General features: G+C 43.5%; 1 protein-coding gene across 1 annotated transcript in view; it reads left to right on the top strand.

The window, feature by feature from the left end:
- The window catches only part of LOC124039020 (calcium-dependent secretion activator 2-like), a 247,437-nt gene that overhangs the window by 121,262 nt on the left and 100,969 nt on the right, over positions 1 to 25,206 (top strand). Inside the window, exons 9-11 of the mRNA XM_046354908.1 lie at positions 19,245 to 19,311; positions 19,658 to 19,784; positions 19,936 to 20,133. Of these exons, the coding sequence (XP_046210864.1) occupies positions 19,245 to 19,311; positions 19,658 to 19,784; positions 19,936 to 20,133 (392 nt within the window). The remainder of the gene's footprint in view (positions 1 to 19,244; positions 19,312 to 19,657; positions 19,785 to 19,935; positions 20,134 to 25,206) is intronic.

Genomic DNA, 25,206 nt, shown 5'->3' with positions numbered 1-25,206 from the left:
CTCATCGGCAGACTCGATAGCCTTGGTTTCTCAAATGATTGCCTTGCCTGGTTCACCAACTACTTATTTGATAGAGTTCAGTGTGTCAAATCGGAGGGCCTGTTGTCCGGGCCTCTGGCAGTCTCTATGGGGGTGCCACAGGGTTCAATTCTTGGACCGACTCTCTTCTCTGTATACATCAATGATGTCGCTCTTGCTGCTGGTGAGTCTCTGATCCACCTCTAAGCAGATGACACCATTCTGTATACTTCTGGCCCTTCTTTGGACACTGTGTTAACAACCCTCCAGATGAGCTTCAATACCATACAACTCTCCTTCCGTGGCCTCCAATTGCTCTTAAATACAAGTAAAACTAAAGGCATGCTCTTCAAACGATCGCTGCCTGCGCCTGCCTGCCCGTCCACCATCACTACTCTGGACTGTTCTGATTTAGAATATATGGATAACTACAAACACCTAGGTGTCTGGTTAGACTGTAAACTCTCCTTCCAGCCTCACATCAAACATCTCCAATCCAAAGTTAAATCTTGAATTGGCTTCCTATTTCGCAACAAAGCATCCTTCACTCATGCTGCCAAACATACCCATGTAAAACTGACCATCCTACCGATCCTCGACTTCGGTGATGTCATTTACAAAATAGCCTCCAATACCCTACTCAATAAATTGGATGCAGTCTATCACAGTGCCATCCGTTTTGTCACCAAAGTCCCATATACTACCCACCACTGCGACCTGTACATTCTCGTTGGCTGGCCCTCGTTTCATACTCGTCGCCAAACCCACTGGCTCCAGATCATCTACAAGACCCTGCTAGGGAAAGTCCCCCCTTATCTCAGCTCGCTGGTCACCATAGCAGCACCCACCTGTAGCACGCGCTCCAGCAGATATATCTCTCTGGTCACCCCCAAAACCATTTCTTCCTTTGGCCGCCTCTCCTTCCAGTTCTCTGCTGCCAATGACTGGAACAAACTACAAAAATCTCTGAAACTGGAAACACTTATCTCCCTCACTAGCTTTAAGCACCAACTGTCAGAGCAGCTCACAGATTACTGCACCTGTACACATCCCATCTATAATTTAGCCCAAACAACTACCTCTCCCCCTACTGTATTTAATTATTTTGCTCCTTTGCACGCCATTATTTCTATCTCTACTTTGCACATTCTTCCACTGTAAATCTACCATTCCAGTGTTTTACTTGCTATATACTATTTACTTCGCCACCATGGCCTTTTTTTGTTGCCTTTACCTCCCTTATCTCACCTCATTTGCTCACATTGTATATAGACTTGTTTTTCTACTGTATTAGTGACTGTATGTTTGTTTTACTCCATGTGTATGTCACGCCTTGGTCAATGTATCTTGTGTTTTTGTTATATGTTTGGGTAGGCCAGGGTGTGACATGGGTTTATATGTTGTATTTCGTATTAGGGTTTGTATTTATTGGGAGTGTGTATTATTAGGGGTGTGTCTAGTTAGGCTTGGCTGCCTGAGGCGATTCCTAATTGGAGTCAGCTGATTCTAGTTGTCTCGGATTGGGAACCGTATTTAGGTAGCCTGAGTGCGCGTTGTATTTCGTGGGTGATTGTACCTGTCTTTGTGTTAGTCACCAGATAGGCTGTATTAGTTTCTTTCGTTTGTTGTTTTCGTATTTCTCAGTTATTTCATGTACAGCATTTTTCTTCATTTAAAGTCATGAGTAACCTACACGCTGCATTTCGGTCTGCCTCTCTACAAACAACAGACGAATATCGTTACAGAATCACCCACCATGATTCACAGACCGAGCAGCGTGTGAACTGGCAGGAGCTAAAGGAAGACGATATGGACGGCAGAAGCAGGGATTATACGACGTGGGAAGAAATCGACAGGTGGGCAGCCGACACAGAGCGAGTGCAAGAGCCCGCCTGGGATTCCCTACAGCAATGTGAAGAGGGCTACAGGCGAATCGAATCAACGAAAAAGACACGCCGGAAAAACAGAGAGGCGCTGGTTTAAACAGGCAGCGACAGCTGGAGCAGCAAAGGGTGGATGAATTATTTGGAGAATGGACATGGGAAGACGTATTGGATGGTAAAGGTTGTTACACTTGGGAGGAGATATTGGCCGGAAGAGATCGCCTCCCATGGGAACAGGTGGAGGCACTAAGGAGAGCAGAGGCAGCGGGAGATAGGAGCCGAAGATACGAGGGAACACGGTTGGCAAGGAAACCGGAAAAACAGCCCAAAAAACTTATTGGGGGGGAGCTAGAAGGGAGAATAGTTATGCCAGGTAGGAGACCTGCGCATACTCCCTGTGCTCACCGTTGGGCTAGAGAGACCGGGCAGGCACCGTGTTATGCTATGGAGCGCACGGTGTTTTCAGTGCGGGAGCATAGCCCGGTGAGGCACATACCAGCGCTTCCTATTGGCCGGGCTAGAGTGGGCATCGAGCCAGGGAAGCTTGGGCAGGCTCGGTGCTCTAGAGCTCCAGTGCGCCTGCACGGTCCGGTCTATCCAGAGCCACCTCTACACACCAGTCCTCCGGTAGCAGCTCCCCGCACCAGGCTTCCTGTGCGTGTCCTCGCGCCAGTACCACCAGTTCCAGCACCACGCACCAGGCCTCCAGTGCGCCTCGCCTGTTTAGCGCAGCCAGAGCTGTTCTCCTCTCCTGCGCTGCCGGAGTCTCCTGTCTGTCCAGCGCCACCAGTGCTCCCAGTCGGCCCAGCGCGTCCAGTGCGCATCGCCTGTTCAGCACAGCCAGTGCTTTTCTCCCCTCCTGCGCTGCCGGAGTCTCCCGCTTTTTTAGCGCAACCAGAGCTGTTCTCTTCTCCTGCGCTATCGGAGTCTCCCGCTTGTTTAGCGCAACCAGAGCTGTTCTCCTCTCCTGCGCTGCCGGAGTCTCCTGTCTGTCCAGCGCCACCAGTGCTCCCTGTCGGCCCAGCGCGTCCAGTGCGCCTCGCCTGTTCAGCTCAGCCAGAGCCTTTCTCCTCTCCTGCGCTGTCGGAGTCTCCTGTCTGCCCAGCGCCGCCAGTCGGCCCAGCGTCACCAGTCTGCCAGGATCCGCCAGAAGTGCCAGTCTGCCAGGATCCGCCAGAAGTGCCAGTCTGCAAAGATCTTCTAGATCGGCCAGACAACCTGAATCATCCAGGTCCACCAGCCAGCGTGGATTTACTGGAGCCTACTACCTGCCTGAGCTTCCTCTCAGTACTGAGCTTCCTCTCAGTACTAGGCTCCCTCTCTGTACTAGGCTCCCTCTCTGTACTGGGCTCCCTCTCTGTACTGGGCTCCCTCTCTGTACTGGGCTCCCTCTCTGTACTGGGCTCCCTCTCTGTACTGGGCTCCCTCTCTGTACTGGGCTCCCTCTCTGTACTGGGCTCCCTCTCTGTACTGGGCTCCCTCTCTGTACTGAGCTTCCTCTCAGTACCGAGCTTCCTCTCAGTACCGAACTTCCTCTCAGTACCGAGCTTCCCCTCAGTACCGGGCTTCCCCTCAGTACCGGGCTTCCCCTCAGTACTGGGCTTCCCCTCAGTACCGGGCTGCTTCGGTCCCGGGCTGCCCCTCTGTCCCGGGCTGCCCCTCTATCCTGAGTTGCCCCTCTATCCTGAGTTGCCCCTCTATCCCGAGTTGCCCCTCTATCCCGAGTTGCCCCTCTGTCCCGAGCCGCCCCTCTGTCGCGAGCCGCCCCTCTGTCCCGAGCCGCCCCTCTGTCCCGAGCCGCCCCTCTGTCCCGAGCCGCCCCTCTGTCCCGAGCTGCCCCTCAGTTATGTGGGGATCAGGGTGAGGACTATTAGGCCATGGTCGGCGGAGAAGGTGGATTATCCTAGGACGCGAAGGGGAGGAACTAGGACATTTATGGAGTGGGGTCCACGTCCCGAGCCAGAACCGCCACCATGGACAGACGCCCACCCGGACCCTCCCTATGCTCTTGAGGTGCGTCCCGGAGTCCTCACCTTAGGGGGGGGGGGGTTCTGTCACGCCTTGGTCATTGTATCTTGTGTTTTTGTTATATGTTTGGGTAGGCCAGGGTGTGACATGGGTTTATATGTTGTATTTCGTATTAGGGTTTGTATTTATTGGGAGTGTGTATTATTAGGGGTGTGTCTAGTTAGGCTTGGCTGCCTGAGGCGATTCCTAATTGGAGTCAGCTGATTCTAGTTGTCTCGGATTGGGAACCGTATTTAGGTAGCCTGAGTGCGCGTTGTATTTCGTGGGTGATTGTACCTGTCTTTGTGTTAGTCACCAGATAGGCTGTATTAGTTTCTTTCGTTTGTTGTTTTCGTATTTCTCAGTTATTTCATGTACAGCATTTTTCTTCATTTAAAGTCATGAGTAACCTACACGCTGCATTTCGGTCTGCCTCTCTACAAACAACAGACGAATGTCGTTACAGTGTAACTCTGTGTCGTTGTATGTGTCGAACTGCTTTGCTTTATCTTGGCCAGGTCGCAATCGTAAATGAGAACTTGTTCTCAACTTGCCTACCTGGTTAAGTAAAGGTGAACTAAATAAAAAAAAATAGAAAACCAACAGACTTCTGAAATTATCCATGTTCTATACTTTGGTGGATCATGGCACTCCACTGTCAGTGCAAGGTAGAGGTCTTCACTGATCCACCTGTACCCGAGTGGGTCTGGATCCAGAATTGTAAATAATGTCACAGGTCTGGGTCGGATGGGATATGATTGTCACAGGTCTCAGGTATGTGTAATTTGAACGGACTTGTCTGGAAAGTCCTTACAGATCCAAACACGACTGCTCCAGTAAAGAGAGAGAGACTTCTCTGACTTTTCACGAGAGTGGCGATTGTAGCTTGTTGTTGTTGGCCAATCATAAGTTATCAAATTGACGATAGGCTACAGTCATAGAGCGTCCATGTGTGGCAAAAGTTAGGATATATCTAGTCAATGGATGGTGAAATTAAAATTATGGAATTAAAAGGTAAAGGAGAAGGATAGGCTACAATGACCAATGGAGAGGAGTTGCCATATCCATAATGTTATCGAGACAATTAAAGAGGACTATCATAGTAACTTGTAACGACATTAGAAGCTAAATTCGGGTTTCCTCAAAATAATAATTATTGCAAGATATGACATTACATAATAAAGGAAATTGACTATGTGGCAACAGAAAAGATCATTTGCCCTTATTAAATTCACCAGATCATGTTCCATCAATGGATGTCGATTTAACTCGCTTGACTTCTATGATTAAACAATAAGGCACAAGGGGTTATGGTATATGGCCAATATACCACGGCTAAGGGATGTTCTCTGCACGACGCAACGCAGAGTGCCTGAATACAGCTGTTAGCCGTGGTATATTGGCCATATACCACAAACCCCCAGGGGCCGTTATTGCTATTATAAACTGATTACCAATGTAATTAGAACAGTAAAAAGTAATGTTTTATCATATCCGTGGTATATGGTCTGATATACCACGGCTTTCAGCCAATCAGCATTCTGGGTTCAAACCAGGTTTATAATAAGGCCTGAGTAGGTGTGGTATATGGCCAATATACCACGGCTAAGGGTTGTTCTTATGCACACAACGCAACGCGGAGTGCCTGGACACAGCCCTTAGCCGTGGTATATTGGCCATATACCACAAACCCCAGAGGTGACTTATTGCTTTATAAACTGGTTACCAACATAATTAGAGTAGGACAAATAAATGTGTTGTCATACCTGTGGTATGCAGCCTGATATACGGCTGTCAGCCAATCAGCATTCAGGGCTCGACCCACCCAGTTTATAATTGTAAATAAATCCCCTTTGTGCATACATGTGCATTACTATAGATAAATCTGACAACAAACCGTGATAAATTGCCCATTTGCGAGATTGACTTGTCTTTTCAACAGACATAGGCTACTGTCAAAAATCTGGGTTTATGATTTTAACAAAATTTGCCATCGTTTTCTTGGATAAAGGCAGGTAGCCTATAGCCCCTGATACGTCTACATCTCATTTAATATAGTCTACAGTAGCCTAGACAAGATGTAGGCTAGATGTAAACAGAACAATTTAGCAGCTTGCTGAGTTCAAATTAACAGACTAATTTATTCAACATGAATAGCGAGGCTATTTCGCAATAAGTGTTTGTGTTTCCCAATAGCCCGCTGGAATAGGCTACTGAGGATGTGGTCATAATTTCAATCGCTAAATTAAATATTAATAATATGTATATGAACTGAATATGCTTGTCAACAACAGCCAATGTTTATTTTTTAGAATTAGTTTTACCTGTAGCCTAATCTGACTACTGTTACTGTCAATCTAATGTGTTCATAATAGCACAAGGCTACAACAACAATAAACTGAAGTTATAGGCTATTTATTAAGCTGTTTTTCAGCTCCAGGTAGGCTACACAAGTGGCACAAATTGATTTGCATTGACTCCAGTGATATTGTGATTTCAACATATGTATTGTATCAAATGGTAGCCTGCAATGGCAATCATTTAATCAACTTGATGGCCAACTGAGGCAAATGTATTATTTTCCACCATGTCAGTTTCAAAGAACCACCCGAGGGAGTTCCATAACTTCCGTTTCAAATGTCTACTCAAGACCCAAGAACTGAGCACTCATAAAGCACTTCGCTTGATAACGTTTAATTTAAGCAGTTCAATATTAGAATGTAGTTTAAGCCACCTCCGAGCGTATTTATGTAATATGCTCTGGTGCGCCCAAAGTCGTTTTCCAGTTCATTGTCCGCATTATTACTGATGTGCATCAGTTCTAGCGTATTAATATGTTTTATGGAAAAAGGGTTGGAAATAGGTGTCTTCACAATCTAAATAGCCTACCTACAACTGGTAAAAAGTTGCCACAACGTGCGTGCTGCTCTGTCTCCTCTCGCTCACGGGACTCAGCCAATAACTGTAGTGCTCTCTACACACACACACACACACACACACACACACACACACACACACACACACACACACACACACACACACACACACACACACACACACACACACACACACACACACACACACACACACACACACACACACACACACTCCTCCTCACTCTGCAACAGAGTGCCTGACAGTCAGCAGCAGGTCACGGTGAAATATACACTGCTCAAAAAAATAAAGGGAACACTAAAATAACACATCCTAGATCTGACTGAATGAAATATTCTTATTAAATACTTTTTTCTTTACATAGTTGAATGTGCTGACAACAAAATCACACAACAACGATCAATGGAAATCAAATTTATCAACCCATGGAGGTCTGGATTTGGAGTCAAACTCAAAATTAAAGTGGAATACCAAACTACAGGCTGATCCAACTTTGATGTAATGTCCTTAAAACAAGTCAAAATGAGGCTCTGTAGTGTGTGTGGCCTCCACGTGCTTGTATGACCTCCCTACAACGCCTGGGCATGCTCCTGATGAGGTGGCGGATGGTCTCCTGAAGGATCTCCTCCCAGACCTGGACTAAAGCATCCGCCAACTCCTGGACAGTCTGTGGTGCAACGTGGTGTTGGTGAATGGAGCGAGACATGATGTCCCAGATGTGCTCAATTGGATTCAGGTCTGGGGAACGAGCGGGCCAGTCCATAGCATCAATGCCTTCCTCTAGCAGGAACTGCTGACACACTCCAGCTACATGAGGTCTAGCATTGTCTTGCATTAGGAGGAACCCAGGGCCAACCGCACCAGCATATGGTCTCACAAGAGGTCTGAGGATCTCATCTCGGTACCTATTGGCAGTCAGGCTACCTCTGGTGAGCACATGGAGGGCTGTGCGGCCCCCCATTGAAATGCCACCCCACACCATGACTGACCCACCGCCAAACCGGTCATGCTGGAGGATGTTGCAGGCAGCAGAACCTTCTCCACGGCGTCTCCAGACTCTGTCACATCTGTCACATGTGCTCAGTGTGAACCTGCTTTAATCTGTGAAGAGCACAGGGCGCCAGTGGCGAATTTGCCAATCTTGGTGTTCTCTGGCAAATGCCAAACGTCCTGCACGGTGTTGGGCTGTAAAGCACAACCCCCACCTGTGGACGTCGGCCCCTCATACCACCCTCATGGAGTCTGTTTCTGACTGTTTGAGCAGACACATGCACATTTGTGGCCTGCTGGAGATCATTTTGCAGGGCTCTGGCAGTGGTCCTCCTGCTTCTCCTTGCACAAAGGCGGAGGTAGCAGTCCTGCTGCTGGGTTGTTGCCCTCCTACGGCCTCCTCCACGTCTCCTGATGTACTGGCCTGTCTCCTGGTAGCGCCTCCATTCTCTGGACACTAAGCTGACAGACACAGCAAACTTTCTTGCCACAGCTCGCATTGATGTGCCATCCTGGATGAGCTGCACTACCTGAGCCACTTGTGTGGGTTGTAGACTCCGTCTCATGCTACCACTAGAGTGAAAGCACCGCCAGCATTCAAAAGTGACCAAAACATCAGCCAGGAAGCATAGGAACTGAGAAGTTGTCTGTGGTACCCACCTGCAGAACCACTCCTTTATTGGGGGTGTCTTGCTAATTGCCTATAATTTCCACCTGTTGTCTATTCCATTTGCACAACAGCATGTGAAATTTATTTTCAATCCGTGTTGCTTCCTAAGTGGACAGTTTTATTTCACAGAAGTGTGATTAACTTGGAGTTACATTGTGTTGTTTAAGTGTTCCCTTAATTTTTTTGAGCAGTGTATATATATTTTAAGAGAAATGCCATGGCGGCCTCAGTGCAACTTAGAAATAGCCCAAAAACGCCCACCAATGCATTTTCACCCGCGACATTGTTTTCAAAGTGGCCCAATTCAGCTCGAAAACCACAAACATGGCAACACTGCTGCTCCATTTTACACTCGATCACAGATCACAGTACGGCCCCTCCCCCACTGACTAGAGTGGCACCTCTCCCTTTATCGGCTCTGGTTAATAAAGTAGCTTAAAACATATATTTTCTTCTGCTTCCTTCACTCAGATCGGGTCTGTATCTGCCCAGGTCTGTACGGAACTGGTCTAGTTGTCCATTTGGAAGGGAACTCGATATAATAAAAACAGGTTTTATGCATATCCGATCCCGGTTGGAACGCTCCAGGTCCATCTGTTTGGACCTGTGAAGACCTCTCGTGCAATTCCCCTGGGAGGACTGGTTGAGGTCTACAACAGTGCCTCCGCCTCTCTGATGGGCAGCATTGTGAGGTCACCTCATAACTATGGCTCTGCTAATTAATGAAGAGAACCGGGGTGCTGAGTGAAGTGTGTGTTCGCATTTGCGCATGCACACTCTTGCAAGTGTGTGTATGTGTCAGTCTATCTGGATGGTAAGTGGCTCCCCCTAATTGGCTAGTGCCTTCAAAAGTTTATTATCATCTCAGCTGACCCTTGGAGTGTCAAGGACACCAGGGTGTGCGCGCGCACACACACACATGCACACACATAAACACACTAGGCACACCTGAGGACTGTCCATTCTAGGAAATAAGAAAGAAAGCGAGCAAAGGGGGAGAGAGAGACTGAGAGGAGGGGGAGAAAGAGAGACAAACTGACAGACATACATACATACAGAGAGATGGAGAGGTTGTATTTTCAGGTTGAGTGCTTCACCATTAAAAGCAGCCATCTGTTGATGGGAGCCGAAGAGGCAGAGAAGAGAAGATGGAGCTCTGTCTCAGTTCTCCCAAAGACTGCAATCTGCCACCACCTCCAACCTACCAGAAAAAGGGGAGAAGGGGGAAGTGCGAGGGAGTGAGTTAAAGAGAGGGGGAGAGCGAGAAGAGGCACAGGGTGGGTTCTGGCTCAGTACTTCCAAAGACTGAAAGACTGCAATCTGACACCAACATCAGAGAGAGAGAGAGTTGGCCACACCCCACAGGAAGCAGAATTTGAAATGAAGGAAGTATAATATAATTCAAAGAAATTCCAAGCCATTCAACCAAGACATAAAACATAGTCTCATTCATTTGACAAATCGGACACTTGTTAATGTAAAGACGACAAATACCTTTTCAAATATTTGTTTGATTATATCTCAGATGTCAAACAGTATTTTTCAAATAAATGTATTTGTTTTTGATATTTAAAACATTGAGGGAATTAGAGACAACCCACATGTCCTTAGAATGTTTAGAGACCACTGTAATTATTTCAAAATAGTTTTAGGGACAGATTGAAATTCAGTGGGGGGTGGGGCTGATCCATCTCAGTGTTTAAAAAAAACAAATGCCCCCCCCTCCCCAACGTTAACAATATATTCACATGACCCTCCCCTTGTACTGTAAATATATCGAACAACCTACCCCCTCAAAGAATTAACTAAGATCATGTTTACGACCACATATAACAATTATTGAAGTGACCCTACCCTGGGTTTCTAAATGTGTATATCGACTTTGCCACTTCAGCATGCTTTTGTGACACAGTCGATGCCACACATGGCTACAGGCCACAAGGGTGAGGGTTCACTGAGCTCAGTCTCCCTACCTGTTTCACTACACTACAATCAGAGCCGGCTGCAGACAATGATCAGCTAGGGGGATATCATATTCCCAACATTTTTGATGCCATATTTGTAATTATATGAAATATAGTAACCAGGCAAAGTTGGACACACCTACTCATTCCATATTTATGGACAATAAATAAACTATGTCTAGTATGTCACACCTTTTGGTGTTTTGAAACAGATGTCTCTTTCCAGTCATCAATTGGCCACTGCACAGTTTGGATTGATTGATTGGTTGCTAGATTTTTATTTGTCGGTATAAAACAATACGTATATACACAGATTTTTTTAAAGGGATGGGGATTGCACAATAAAGTCGGGGACTTATGTCCATCGTGGTAACTATTTTTTTACATAAATACATATACAATTACATAAATACAGACATACAGACAATACAGCTGTGTGCAGCTGCAGTGATTGGTAAGCTGCTCTGACAGCTGACACTTAAAGTTAGTGAGAGAGAGAGATATAAGTCTCCAACTTCAGTGATTTTTGCAATTCATTGCAGTCATTGGCAGCAGAGAACTGGAAGGAAAGGCGGCCAAAGGAGGTGTTGGCTTTGGGGATGACAAGTGAAATATACCTGCTGGAGCGCGTGCTACGGATGGGTGTTGCTAAGGTGACCAGTGAGCTGAAATAAGGCGGAGCTATACCTAGCAAAGACTTTTATATGACCTGGAGCCTTTGGGTTTGGCGATGGATATGTAGCGAGGACCAGCCAACGAGAGCATACAGGTCGCAGTGGTAGGTGGTATATGGGGCTTTGGTGACAAAACGGATGGCACCGAGATAGACTGCATCCATTTTGTGGAGTAGAGTGTTGGAGGCTAATGTGTAAATGGCATTGCCGGTAGGATAGTCAGTTAGGATCGGTAGGATCGACAGTTTTAAGAGGGTATGTTTGGCAGCATAAGTGAAGGAGGCCGATTCTTGATCTAACTTTGGATTGAAGATGCTTAATGTGAGTCTGGAAGGAGAGTTTACAGTCTAGCCAGACACCTAGGTATTTATAGTTGTCCACATATTCTAAGTCAGAACCGTCCAGAGTAGTGATGCTAGTCAGGCGGGCGGGTGCGGGGCAGTGATCGGTTTAAGAGCATGCATTTAGTTTTACTAGCATTTAAGAGCAGTTGGAGGCCATGGAAGGAGTGTTGTATGGCGTTGAAGCTCCTCTGGAGGTTTGTTAACAGTGTCCTAAGAAGGGCCAGATGTATACAGAATGGTGTCGTCGGCGTAGAGGAGGATCAAAGAATCACCCGCAGCAAGAGCGATATCATTAATATATACAGAGAAGAGAATCGGCCTGAGAATTTAACCCTGTGGCATCCCCATAGACACTGCCAGAGGTCCGGACAACAGGCCCTCCAATTTGACACACTTAACTCTATCTGAGAAGTAGTTCGTGAACCAGGCAAGGCAGTCATTGTTGGACGGGGGGGGGGGGGACTACCTTCTTAAAACAATAATTGTCGACCGCACGATTCAGCTTTCAGAGATTTGAGCACTAAATGTATCAGGGCGTTGCATGCATAGGCCAATATGCTTAGGTGTCCACTCAATGATATTAATATCGAAATAAATACATAAAACAAATTATGTACAGTACTGTACAAGAGTTTTAGGCAGGTGTGAAAAAATGCTTCAAAGTAAGAATGCTTTCAAAAATAGACATGTTAATAGTTTATATTTATCAATTAGCCAAATGCAAAGTGAGTGAACAGAAGAAAAATCTACATCAAATCTTCTACATCATTTTGTGTGACCGCATCAATTCTTCTAGGTACACTTGCACACAGTTTTTGAAGGAACTCGGCAGGTAGTTTGGCCCAAACATCTTGGAGAACTAACCACAGTTCTTCTGTGGGATTTAGGCAGCCTCAGGTGCCTCTCTCTCTCTTCATGTAATCCCAGACAGACTCTATGATGTTGAGATCAGGGCTTTGTGTGGGCCATACCATCACTTCCAGGACTCCTTGTTCTTCTTTACACTGAAGATAGTTATTCATGACTTTTGCTGTATGTTTGGGGTCGTTGTCATACTGCAGAAGAAATTTGGGGCCAATCAGATGCCTCCCTGATGGTTTTGCATGATGGATAAGTATCTGCCTGTACTTCTCAGCATTGAGGAGACCATTAATTCTGACCAACTCCATTTGCAGAAATTCAGCCCCAAACTTTCAAGGAACCTCCACCATGCTTCACTGTTGCCTGCAGACACTCATTCATGTACCGCTCTCCAGCCCTTTGGCAAACAAACTCCTTTCTGCTACAGCCAAATATTTCAAATTTAGACTCGTCAGTCCAGAGCACCTGCTGCCATTTTTCTACTCCCCGGTTCCTGTGTTTTCGTGCATAGTTGAGTCGCTTGGCCTTGTGTCCACGTCAGAGGCATGGCTTTTTGGCTGCAAGTCTTCGATGAAGGCCACTTCTGACCAGACCTCCGTACAGTAGATGGGTGTACCAGGGTCCCACTGTTTTCTGCCAATTCTGAGTTGATGGCACTGCTGGACATCTTCCGATTGCGAAGGGAAGTAAGCATGATCTGTCTTTCATCTGCTGCAGTAAGTTTCCTCGGCCGACCACTGTGTCAACGGTCCTCAACGTTGCCCGTTTCTTTGTGCTTCCTCAAAAGTCCTTAGACAGCACATCTGGAAACCCCTGTCTGCCTTGACATTCCTGCCTGGGAGAGACCTTGTTGATGCAGTATAACTACCTTGTGTCTTGTTGCTGTTCTCAGTCTTGCCATGGCGTATGATTTTTGACAATAAACTGTCTTCAGCAACCTCACCTTGTTAACTGAGTTTGGCTGTTCCTCACCCAGTTTTATTCCTCTTACACTGTTTCTGTTTCAGTTAATGATTGTGTTTTAACCTACACATTTAATTGATGATCATCAGCACCTATTTGGTGTAATTGTTTATTCATACACCTGACTATATATGCCTACAAAATCCCTGACTTTGCATGTGTACCTAGAAGAACTGATGTTGTTTTGAAGGCAACAGCTGGTCACACCAAGTATGGATTTGATTTAGATTATTCTTCTGTTCACTCACTTTGCATTTAGTTAATTGATAAATATAATCTATTAACATGTCTATTTTTGAAAGCCTTCTTACTTCACAGTATTTTTTCACACCTGCCTAAAACTTTTGCACAGTCTGTACTGTCTATGTACAGTGGGGCAAAACAAGTATTTAGTCAGCCACCAATTGTGCAAGTTCTCCCACTTAAAAAGATGAGAGAGGCCTGTAATTTTCATCATAGGTACACTTCAACTATGACAGACAAAATGACACAAAAAAATCCAGGAAATCACATTGTAGGATTTTTAATGAATTTATTTGCAAATTATGGTGGAAAATAAGTATTTGCCATCAGGTGGAACTCTAATGAACTTATCCTCTGCAGCAGAGGTAACTCTGAGTCTTCCTTTCCTGTGGAAATGTAGAAATCTTCCGTATTTACTGACCTTCATGTCTTAAAGTAATGATGATTCTCTTTGCTTATTTGAGCTGTTCTTGCCATTATATGGACTTGGTCTTTTACCAAATAAGGCTGTCTTCTGTATACCAACCCTACCTTGTCACAACACAACTGATTGGCTCTAAAAAAATCCACAAATTCACTTTGAACAAGGGACACCTGTTAATTAATCATGATGCTGGTTGAGAGAATGCCAAGCATGTGCAAAGCTGTCATCAAGGCAAATTGTGGGTACTAAGAAGCACCTCTGATATAAAATATATTTGGATTTGTTTAACACTTTTTGGTTACTACATGATTCCATATGTGTTATTTCATAGTTTTGATGTCTTCACTATTATTCTACAATGTAGATAATAGTACAAATAAAGAAAAACCCTTGAATGAGTAGCTTTTGGTACTGTATATATAATGCCTATATAAAGGAAGATAAGCTTAGGCCTATCCCCAGAGTTATAGAGATATACAGGTGGCATGCTAAGACACTGACATGTATTTCTTTATAGCAGATGGCAACTGCCTCTGCTATACAGATATAGATGTACAGAAGGATGGTAATTCATAATTCAAATATTCGTATAAAGATTAACATTATGTTTTTTGAGTCCAGCATTGTTTATAGGGAAAATACGAGCAGAATAGCAAATGTAAACGAGTGGAAAAAAATGCACTACCCTCCCCAAAGCAAAAAAAAAAGAAAAGTTTGACAGCCATCCCCTATTTTGGACCACCCCTCCCCCAGTAAACTTTGATCTGTCCCATAGAAGAATGCCTTAATTGTTAAAAATGTTTCAACCAGATGCTACATGGCATTGGTAACCATGCATGATGTCAACATAAATGTTGATGTGTAGAATAAATAAGCCATTTCTATTTAATTAAATTCAAATTGTATTCAAGTTTGTGGTCCTTCTGTAGCTCAGTTGGTAGAGCATGGCGCTTGTAACGCCAGGGTAGTGGGTTCAATCCCCGGGACCACCCATACGTAGAATGTATGCACACATGACTGTAAGTCGCTTTGGATAAAAACGTCTGCTAAATGACATATATTATTATTATTATTATTATTATTATTGTTATTATTATTATTATGCTTTCCTGTGGGGTGTGGCCAATGCTATTCAAATTCCAAAGTTCAATTGGAATTAAAGATCAATTCACAACTCAATTCAGAATTGACCACAACCCTGATATACAGTACATGCATAAACAGAGGAGCGCTTTCATGCTCGCTCTGTCTCCTCTCTTTCTCTCTACTCTTCACTTAAAACAAAGTTTTTAATTATAGTTATTCAGCACATTTACTCTCTCTTCCTCTGTGTCTGCCTTCCTCCCCATCTCTGTCTACCTCCCTGCTCACCTTTCCTATCTATTTCTCTATATCCATCTCTCTTCATCCTCTCTCATACTTTCAATTCACCAAGTCGGAAAGAGTTAACCTAATGACTCCCCATCCCGCATGAGGGAGCGTAATCATCGACTGACACTAATTAGCATAACGCAACGGACATAAATATTCCTAGAAAATATTCCTATTCATGAAAATCACAAGTGAAATATATTGAGACACAGCTTAGCCTTTTGTTAATCACCCTGTCATCTCAGATTTTCAAAATATGCTTTACAGCCAAAGCTAGACAAGCATTTGTGTAAGTTTATCGATAGCCTAGCATAGCATTTTGTCCAGCTAACAGCAAGTAACTTGGTCACGGAAATCAGAAAAGCAATCAAATTAAATCGTTTACCTTTGATGAGCTTCAGATGTTTTCACTCACGAGACTCCCAGTTAGATAGCCAATGTTCCTTTTTTCCAAAAATATGATTTTTGTAGGCAAAATAGCTCCTTTGTTCTTCACGTTTGGCTGAGAAATCGCCCGGAAATTGCAGTCACAAACGCTGAAAAATATTCCAAATTAGCTCCATAATATCGAAAGAAACATGGCAAACGTTGTTTATAATCAATCCTCAAGATGTTTTTCAAATATCTATTCGATAATATATCTTTTTATATATATATTTTTCAGTAGGACCGATTGGAATAATGGCTACCTCTGTATTTTACGCGAGAATCACTCTGAGAGCCATTAGGTGACCTGTTGCGCAATGTAGCCGCTTACGGGTATTCTTCAACATAAATGCGTAAAACTACGTCACAATGCTGTAGACACCTTGGGGTATACGGAGAAAAAGTAATCTGGTTGATAGCCCATTCACTGCTCAATAGGAACGCATTGGAACACAGCGCTTTCAAAACATGAGGCACTTCCGGATTGGATTTTTCTCAGGCTTTCGCCTGCAATATCAGTCCTGTTATACTCGCAAACAATATTTTTACAGTTTTGGAAACGTTAGTGTTTTCTATCCTAAGCAATTATATGCATATTCTAGCATCTTGACCTGACAAAATATCCTGTTTACTACGGGAACGTTATTTTTCCAAAAATGAAAATACTGCCCCTTAGTCACAAAATTAAGAACTCTTGCCCTCCTCTTCTCCCACCCCTCCCTTTTCTCAATCCCTTACATTCAGAGACCCCATCATTTTTTATGGCAGGCAGCAATGTAGTGTGCTGCCAACCCAGAGCTCTCTGTGTCTTCCCCCAACAGGACGGGTAGCCTATTTTCATCAGAGAGGTCTTTGAAAACTTAAATAGGGTTTACAATTTGGGGAAATGACACTCTAATTGTTTGATATATATTTAAACATTTTGTCAGGAAATGCAGCTCTGTCTCAGGTTCTGCTGTGGTGCTGTGGTAGCACAGCCTTTCCTCTACAGGGAGCCAGGTTTTCCTGTATCTACCTTTCTCAATGGCAAGGCTGTGCTCAGAGAGTCTGTACTTTGTCAAGGTTTTTCTAAGGTTTTGATCAGTAACCATGGTCAAATAGTTTGCCATGGTGTACTGTTGATTTAGGGCCAGATAACACTGCATTTAGCTTTGTTCTTGTGTTTGCCAATAGGCCATGTAGTTTTGTTTTGACTGTGTTATAATGTAGTTTATTCTGATTAATTGGATGCTCTGGTCCTGAGGCTTTAGTGTGTTAGTAAAACAGGTTTGTGAACTCAGCCCCAGGACCAGCTGGATGAGGGGGCTCTTCTTTTTTGCTCAGCTTTTGTAGTTTTCCCCTGGACATGTAGAAGAAATCTCTCTCTCTCTCTCTCTCTCTCTCTCTCTCTCTCTCTCTCTCTCTCTCTCTCTCTCTCTCTCTCTCTCTCTCTCTCTCTCTCTCTCTCTGTCTCTCTGTCTCTGTGTGGCGCAGGGGTCTAAGGCACTGCACCTCAGTGCTTGAGGCGTCGCTACAGTCATTGTAAATAAGAATTTGTTCTTAACTGACTTGTCCTGGAGTCAGGACAGACACCGTCAGGGTGTATGTACAATGGAGTCAGGACAGACACCACCAGGGTATGTGTACAATGGAGTCAGGACAGACACCACCAGGGTATGTGTACAATGGAGTCAGGACAGACACCACCAGGGTGTGTGTACAATGGAGTCAGGACAGACACCACCAGGGTGTATGTACGTGTGTGCATGAACCTGTTTTTGGCTAAGGGGTTGTGTGGACGTTGAGAAAGCTTGAGAATGTAAAATGTGCAAAGTACTTCGTAACATCTAGGTGCAGTTCTAACAAATGTCCACACAGGTGCATTGTTACTCCAAAACTTGAAGTAGCTGCAGGGTTGATGTTGCAGCCTGTTTCATTTAGTTATTGTCCAGTTTTGAGTTTTATCAATACCTATTTACTTACTTATCTAAATGTTCAAGTAATTAATATACTGTGTTTAACATTGTAAACAATTGGGAAGGTTGGTAGAAGGTAACTATTAGGACAAATCTGAAAAAATGCTTGATTGAATCAAATTTTACCTCACTTTAATTAATTTTTTTATCTAGAGATCTCTGACCATTCTTGATAGGCTTACAGGGTAGTGTTTTCTATCTAGTTGCCTTGTTATCCCTTTTGAATATAACCTTCTTTTAATGTACACTTAGACCCCTTTTGACAATGCCATTTCTGGAGATATTTTGTTTATCACACTTAATATGTTTGATTTGGTTCAATCTCGATCAATGGCTCTCTTTGCCCCGGTAAGTACTTGCTTTTCTCATACAAGTGACAGTTTTAACTACTGTGGCTGCTCTCTCTTTGTAGAATTAATTTGATTAATTTTTAAAAAATTGCCTAAGCGTTGCTTGAATATATGTAACTGCTGTTCTAATTTTGTATAGACTAGGCCTACCAATGAAAACATGAATGCGTGTACTTGGCTTTAGGAAGTGCATGAGCAGTATGCATTGTATCAAGGACAGAAAATGTTCCTGCGGCCGCGTGTTCATTGGTCCGCACCTCTGGAGTCGCAAATGGGATCATGAGTGGCTGAAAGGTGTTTGAGTAAGAACGGAAAATAATGTTCACAAGTGGATGATTACTTCTGCCACATGTTAACCCAACTCCTGGAGAATGGCCCAGATTTTCAGATCCGCATCCACGAGGGCTCCCAACCTGGACTGGAGGCCCCTCTCCTCTTTGCAAAGTGTTTTCACAATCTATGGATTTCATCCTTTCCACTTTCCCATATCCCACACTCGTTATTCACCATTGTTTGACTTGGGTGAATTGGCGATTTGGTTATGGAGCTACCTGATTTGAATCATTCGATTTCTGACAATGGTCAAGTTTTCCAAGGGAAGAGACTCAGAGAAAACATTTGCTTGATTGTGTCATGGCTGAAATGATTATGCTTCTACAATTTGGCCTATCACAGTTGTTATTTGCAATCCATAAATTAGGCCTACCCTTTGTCACAATATTTGCAGCATAAACCTCAATAAAATGTTGTAAACCTATCATTTTTCACTGTGCTGGTAATGTTTTTTTTATTTTTATAAGAACATGTCTTATGTTCTCAGTGAATGATAAAATAGTCTATATTCTTGGAAATATTTTTGTAAAAGAGCTGCTCAATATTAGATTTATTTTATTTAACCTACCTACCTTGGTCACCCGACTAAATCTTTCAATGACTTCCTGATGACCAAATAAATAGAGCCGATACTGGAGCTGTGTCTTGTTGTCATCTGGACATCTTGTCATTTTTAGATGCAACTCGTGTTTTATATTTTATAAATAATATATTGAATTGAATTTATATTGAATTGAATTTGCTTTGGGTTAATACTTCTTCAAATCTATAATCCCAACCGTGTAAATGAGTTTGAGTTCCAGCTACACGGTAATAAAACACAGTTGACATTAGATGTTTCAATTAAGACTCTTAATCTTTCTGTATTTGTAGGTACCTTTATGCGTTGGGACAGAGAGTTTGGAAACGTTGGAAAATAAGATATTTTGTTCTTGTCCAGGTAGGCTAAATGTCATGATTCATTGACACTTGTTTCATTGAGAATAATACAATAGTTTAAGGTATACTCGCCAAATGTATAACTTCTAACAGATTGTTTCTTCCTAGTGGACTTTTTTATTTTTGAATCATGAAGCAACACATGTTGACCATGGAGAGAAATATGCAGCAATCTATAAAAGGGAGACGGAAAAAACTGTAGTGTAATGCAAACATATATTTTCTGGAAATTACAATCTCTTATACTATCTCAGCTGATTCCCATATTTAAAAAACATAGCGTAATGTGTTTTTACTAATTATAATGCAATTTTATACAGTGTGTGAACCCTTGTTAACTGTTGCAGGTCAGCCAATACACATTTGCAATGTGCAGCTATAGAGAGAAGAAGTCTGAGCCCCATGAACTGATGCAACTAGAAGGTTACACTGTGGACTACTCCGACCCCCAGCCTGGTACACACACACACACAGGTAACTCACTTATTACAACACTCACACTAACGCTATGTTAAGACACTATACCATACCTTATCTATCCATCCATCTTGTCTCTTATGTTATGACCATCTGCACAACATACCCTCTCTCTCTCTCTCTCTCTCTCTCTCTCTCTCTCTCCCAGGTCTCCAGGGTGGTCGAGTGTTCTTCAATGCGGTCAAGGAGGGTGACCTGGTCGTGTTTGCCAATGATGACGAGCAGGACCGGATGCTGTGGGTTCAGGCCATGTACCGCGCTACAGGCCAATCATACAAACCAATTCCACCCACACAGAACTGCAGAGCAGGGAACTCCCAGCCATTCGCACCAATCTCACTGCTCAGTAGGTTCACTTCAACAGCATGTATTCCTTTATTCTTGAAAAATAAGATCATATAAATGGTCATGACATTTTTTACTTAAAATTAACGAATGTTCAGTTTACACCAAATATATTGGCACACTTGCAAGATTCAGTATTTCATCTCAAATAAGTTGAAATTGAATGTTCACACATGTATTTGATTGATTTAACTGCACAGGACCATCCAATATTAAAATTAATTTGGTTGGAGGCAAGTTATCTGGTTTACTGTGAAATGTGTCTCTCCTGTGGTAAGTTGCAGATGTATACAGGGTAAAAATAGCCATTCAACCAGTTTTGAAAAGAGAAAACAGGACATTCTGCTCCATTGCACTCCACTGTAAAATTCAAGGATGATAATATATCTGACTGCGTCTGTATGCGGTCTTGAAATTGAATCAAACCCACAACTGTAGCAAGTCCCATGGTCCAACCAACTGAGACATCGGTATTGTGCACTCACCTTGTGTATAAGCATCACCAAAATAAGATTGTGGTTGTGTGAAACATTTCCTCTTTTTTTATATATATATTTGATTGTTCACAGAAAGAAAATAAACAAAGGCAATGAGTGACTGAACAAATTCAAACAGATGAATGTCTAACCCACTTGACTGGAGAGGAGATGAGACTCTATGGCAAAGTGTTCAGTGCTGTAGCCAGAGATGGGACGTTGATCGACTGAGCTATCACTGGAACACACACGCCAGCATGGGGCTGATTTAGACCGTTAGCATGAGCATGTCGAGCCGCTGCGTGTGTGTGTGGCAACACACTTTTCTCCCATCAGTTGAGAGAAAGAGCGATAGAGAGGGAGTGTGTTTTCTGACACCAGAGTCATTTTGATAATTAAAATGCACGCACGTTCGTGGGGTTTATTGAGTCTGTTCTGTATTTTTATACTGTTTTTTTCTTCTCTCTTTTTGTTGGCATTATGCTACGGAATGTGATGGGCTCTTGGAAATAGCTCTTCAACTGGGAACAATCAGAAGTGCTAAGTGTTATGATTGTGTGTGTGTTGCGTGTACTTGTGTGTGTGCAGTCCTCTCTAATGATGGTGTGTCAGAGCTCACGCACCCTGGAAGAATTTTCCTGTAGTGTGATTTAAAGGTTAAAAAACCAGCTAATAATCACACACACACACAGTAAAATTACACTGTATACCAGTCGTCCTTGTCATCTTCGCACTCCTCCTCTCAGACACACACACACAAACAAACCTACACACACACACACACAGCATAGGTGTTTTGCAACGTGGGTGTTTGTTGAAGGTCAGCGTTATCCTCAAGGAGATTTGAGCCCATTAGAGAATGCCAGGTTGCTACACCATTAATAATATCCTTGCGTTGAGTTCAAATGCTGCATTTGAGCATTGGTTTCAGTAATTGAACACTCTAAGACACAGACTGTAGTAAACATGTTTTTGTTTCGCTGGCCTTCAATCATTCACTCATCGTTTGCGTGAAACAACACCATTTTAATATATATAGTCAGAGGTTATTGACCGGGATTTAATGTTGTATGGAGATGTTATCGGTATATATGTTTACATCATAAAAAGGCCATGCTGACCATATAGATATAGTATAAGATTAGTTAAAAAGTGTTCGACCACTTTTGTTGTATGCATGAAGGTAGTTTTAACTGATTGTCATTTCCAATAATGTATTGTGAACTTAGAAGAGAAGTCGCTCCTGATTCGCATATCTTTTCCCTTCTGTGATTCGCGGATTTGTGACACATTCATCATGCTGATCTCTGTCAAGGTTCTTGTCAGTTTCTGTTTTGAAAAGCAGGTGTTTGAAGTTTAGGACTAAAGTCCAACCTGTCTCATAGTTTTAGCCTTTCTCATATTTTAATTGACAGCCAAGTCTACCAGGACAGCTGAGACCTCTGAGCAGAGTTCTTACTTAAGGTGTCGGTGTGTGCATGTGTGGCAAGGAGCGATGGTGAGACTCCGATAACCTGTCCATTCGCATCTGTCACTCCCCTCAGTTCCCATGCCGGGCTCGCTGGAACAAATCAAATCACTCCGCCTGGTATACCTGAGATGTTAGCGCTCGGTGTCTCTCTTCGCCCACGTTGATAACCTGTCATCATCATATCTGCCACCTCACTGGGAGACATGCCACATGGATATGACTGCTGCCGTGACAACGCTGATGGGGCTTCAAAGAGAGGGATATGAAGAGAATGAGCGCCAACCCCCTGCACCTCCCCCTGTATCCATATTCTCTTCCCTAGTGCCACACCAGGCGTAAGGGATATACTCCTTCAGCTACAATTCAACAACTCCAGAGACACACATAAGTTGTGCTTTGTAACACACACACACATCACAGTACATACCCTCTTCAACCTGTCTAGCCCCATTCACCCACATACAAACATATAGACACACAGACACAAACACACCACAGTACATACCCCCTTCAACCTGTCTAGCCACATTCACCCAACACACACACCAACATACCCCATTCATCCACATACCCCCCCCACACCCACACACACACACACACACACACACACACACACACACACACAACATATAGACACACAGACACAAACACATATTCTAACATCCCCCTCCCCTCGTCTACAGATAATACTGTAGCTGGAAGTTAAAGATGACACGGATCAATAGGATTATTCCTAGTGACTGGATACATTAACACCCCCCCCTCCCCCTCATCTGCACATAATACTGTAGCTGGAAGTTAGATGTTACGGATCAATAGGATTTCTCCTAGTGACTGGATAAATTAACATCACGCCTCCTCCTGCTGCCCCTAAATCAATACTGTCTCTCCCTCCCCATCTCATCATACAGCTTTAATCTATATCCCTTTGTCTTGTGTTCTTTAGAATCTTCTTGTTCCTCCATATCTCCACACCTTAAACCAAATGACATTAAGGACACACCGCATTTAGGGTAACACATGTAAAATGACCTACATTAGAATGAAAGAAAACGGGGGCCAAGGGAGCCAAAGGGCAGGAGTACAGAAAAAGCAAGTGAAAGACAGAAGGAAAGAAAAGGAAGTGTCGATTCCGAGTTGATTGTGGGGATTGCACTTCTGCTGCCTTTTTTTATTTTTTACAAAAGCGACAGAGGGTGGAGGGGGAGACGCAAATGTCTGAGAGAGCGCTTGCAGGCAAAGCACGGGGCTTTTCTCCATTCACACAAGAGTGGTGGACGAGACAGAAATGGCAGCGTTAATAAAAAGCTATCACTATTGCTTGTCTCGGGTGTGAAGCCGCGGTCATTGGAGGCGTGGGGGCAAAGATGATTTTCTCTACAGCCTTGGTCTTTTGTGGGACCATGTGTCATGTGAAGAAAAATCGGTCCCAAATGTATTTCTACAATATGGAAAAAGATAGAGTGTTAGGCTTTTCATGGGGGTTGCTCGTTCTGCTCGACACCAGCCATTAACTGGGACGAGTCTGAAAGGACTGGAAGTGAACCTGGGCACATACAGGGCTGTCGAATCTGCCCTCATCCTTTCTTTATCTCTTTCAACTTCTCCTTTTTTCCTCAGTGTGTTTTCCTTATTTCTTTCTCTGACCTGGCATCATTGCTTCTAGCTGTTTATGGATGGTACATTTGAAGTCGTACGTTTACATACACCTTAACCAAATACATTAAAACTCAGTTTTTCACAATTCCTGACATTTTAATCCTAGTAACAATTCCCTGTCTTAGGTCAGTTAGTATCACCACTTTATTTTAAGAATGTGAAATCTCAGAATAATAGTAGAGAGAATGATTTATTTCAGCTTTTATTTCTTTCATCACGTTCCCAGTGGGTCAGAAGTTTACATACACTCAATTAGTATTTGGTAGCATTGCCTTTAAATTGTTTAACTTGGGTCAAACATTTCGGGTAGCCTTCCACAAGATTCCCACAATAAGTTTGTTGAATTTTGGCCCATTCCTCCTGACAGAGCTGGTGTAACTGAGTCAAATTTGTAGGCCTCCTTTCTCTCACATGCTTTTTCAGTTCTGCCCACTAATTTTCTATATGATGAAGGTCAGAGCTTTGTGACGGCCACTCCAATACCTTGATTTTGTTGTCCTTAAGCCATTTTGCCACAACTTTGGAAGTATGCCTGGGGTCGTTGTCCATTTTGAAGACCCATTTGAGACCAAGCTTTAACTTCCTGACTGATGTCTTGAGATGTTGCTCAAATATATCCACGTAATTTTCCTGCCTCATCATGCCATATATTTTGTGACGTGCACCAGTACCTCCTGCAGCAAAGCACCCCCTCAACATGATGCTGCCACCCCTTTGCTTCAAGGTTGGGATGGTGTTCTTTGGCTTGCAAGTCTCCCCCTTTTTCCCCGAAACATAATGATGTTCTAACAGTTCTATTTTCGTTTCATCAGTCCAGAGGACTTTTCTCCAAAAGTAAAATCTTTGTCCACATGTGCAGTTGCAAACTGTAGTCTAGCTTTTTTATGTTGGTTTTGGAACAGTGGCTTCTTCCTTGCTCAGCGGCCTTTCAGGTTATGTTGATATAGGACTCGTTTTACTGTGGATATAGATACTTTTGTACCTGTTTCCTCCAGCATCTTCACAAGATCCTTTGCTGTTGTTCTGGGATTGATTTGCACTTTTCGCACCAAATTACGTCTAAGAGACAGAACACGTCTCCTTCCTGAGCGGTATGAAGGCTGCATGGTCCCATGGTATTTATACTCGCGTAGTATTGTTTGTACAGATGAATGTGGTACCTTCAGGCATTTGGAAATTGCCCCCAAGGATGAACCAGACTTGTGGAGGTCTACCATTTCTTTCTGAGGTCTTGGCTGATTCCTTTTGATTTCCCCATGATGTCAAGCAAAGAGGCACTGATTTTGAAGGTAGGCCTTGAAATACATCCACAGGTACACCTCCAATTGACACAAATGATATCAATTAGCCTATCAGAAGCTTCTAAAGCCATGACATAATTTTCTGGAATTTTCCAAGCTATTTAAAGGCACAGTCATCATTCCCACTGGAATTGTGATACAGTGAGTTAAGTGAGAGTTAAGTGAAA

Source organism: Oncorhynchus gorbuscha, linkage group LG01 (assembly GCF_021184085.1).
Source record: "Oncorhynchus gorbuscha isolate QuinsamMale2020 ecotype Even-year linkage group LG01, OgorEven_v1.0, whole genome shotgun sequence".
Lineage (NCBI taxonomy): Eukaryota > Metazoa > Chordata > Actinopteri > Salmoniformes > Salmonidae > Oncorhynchus > Oncorhynchus gorbuscha.
Note: the sequence above shows the minus strand (reverse complement) of the source record. Positions and strands in the feature narration are given on the sequence as shown.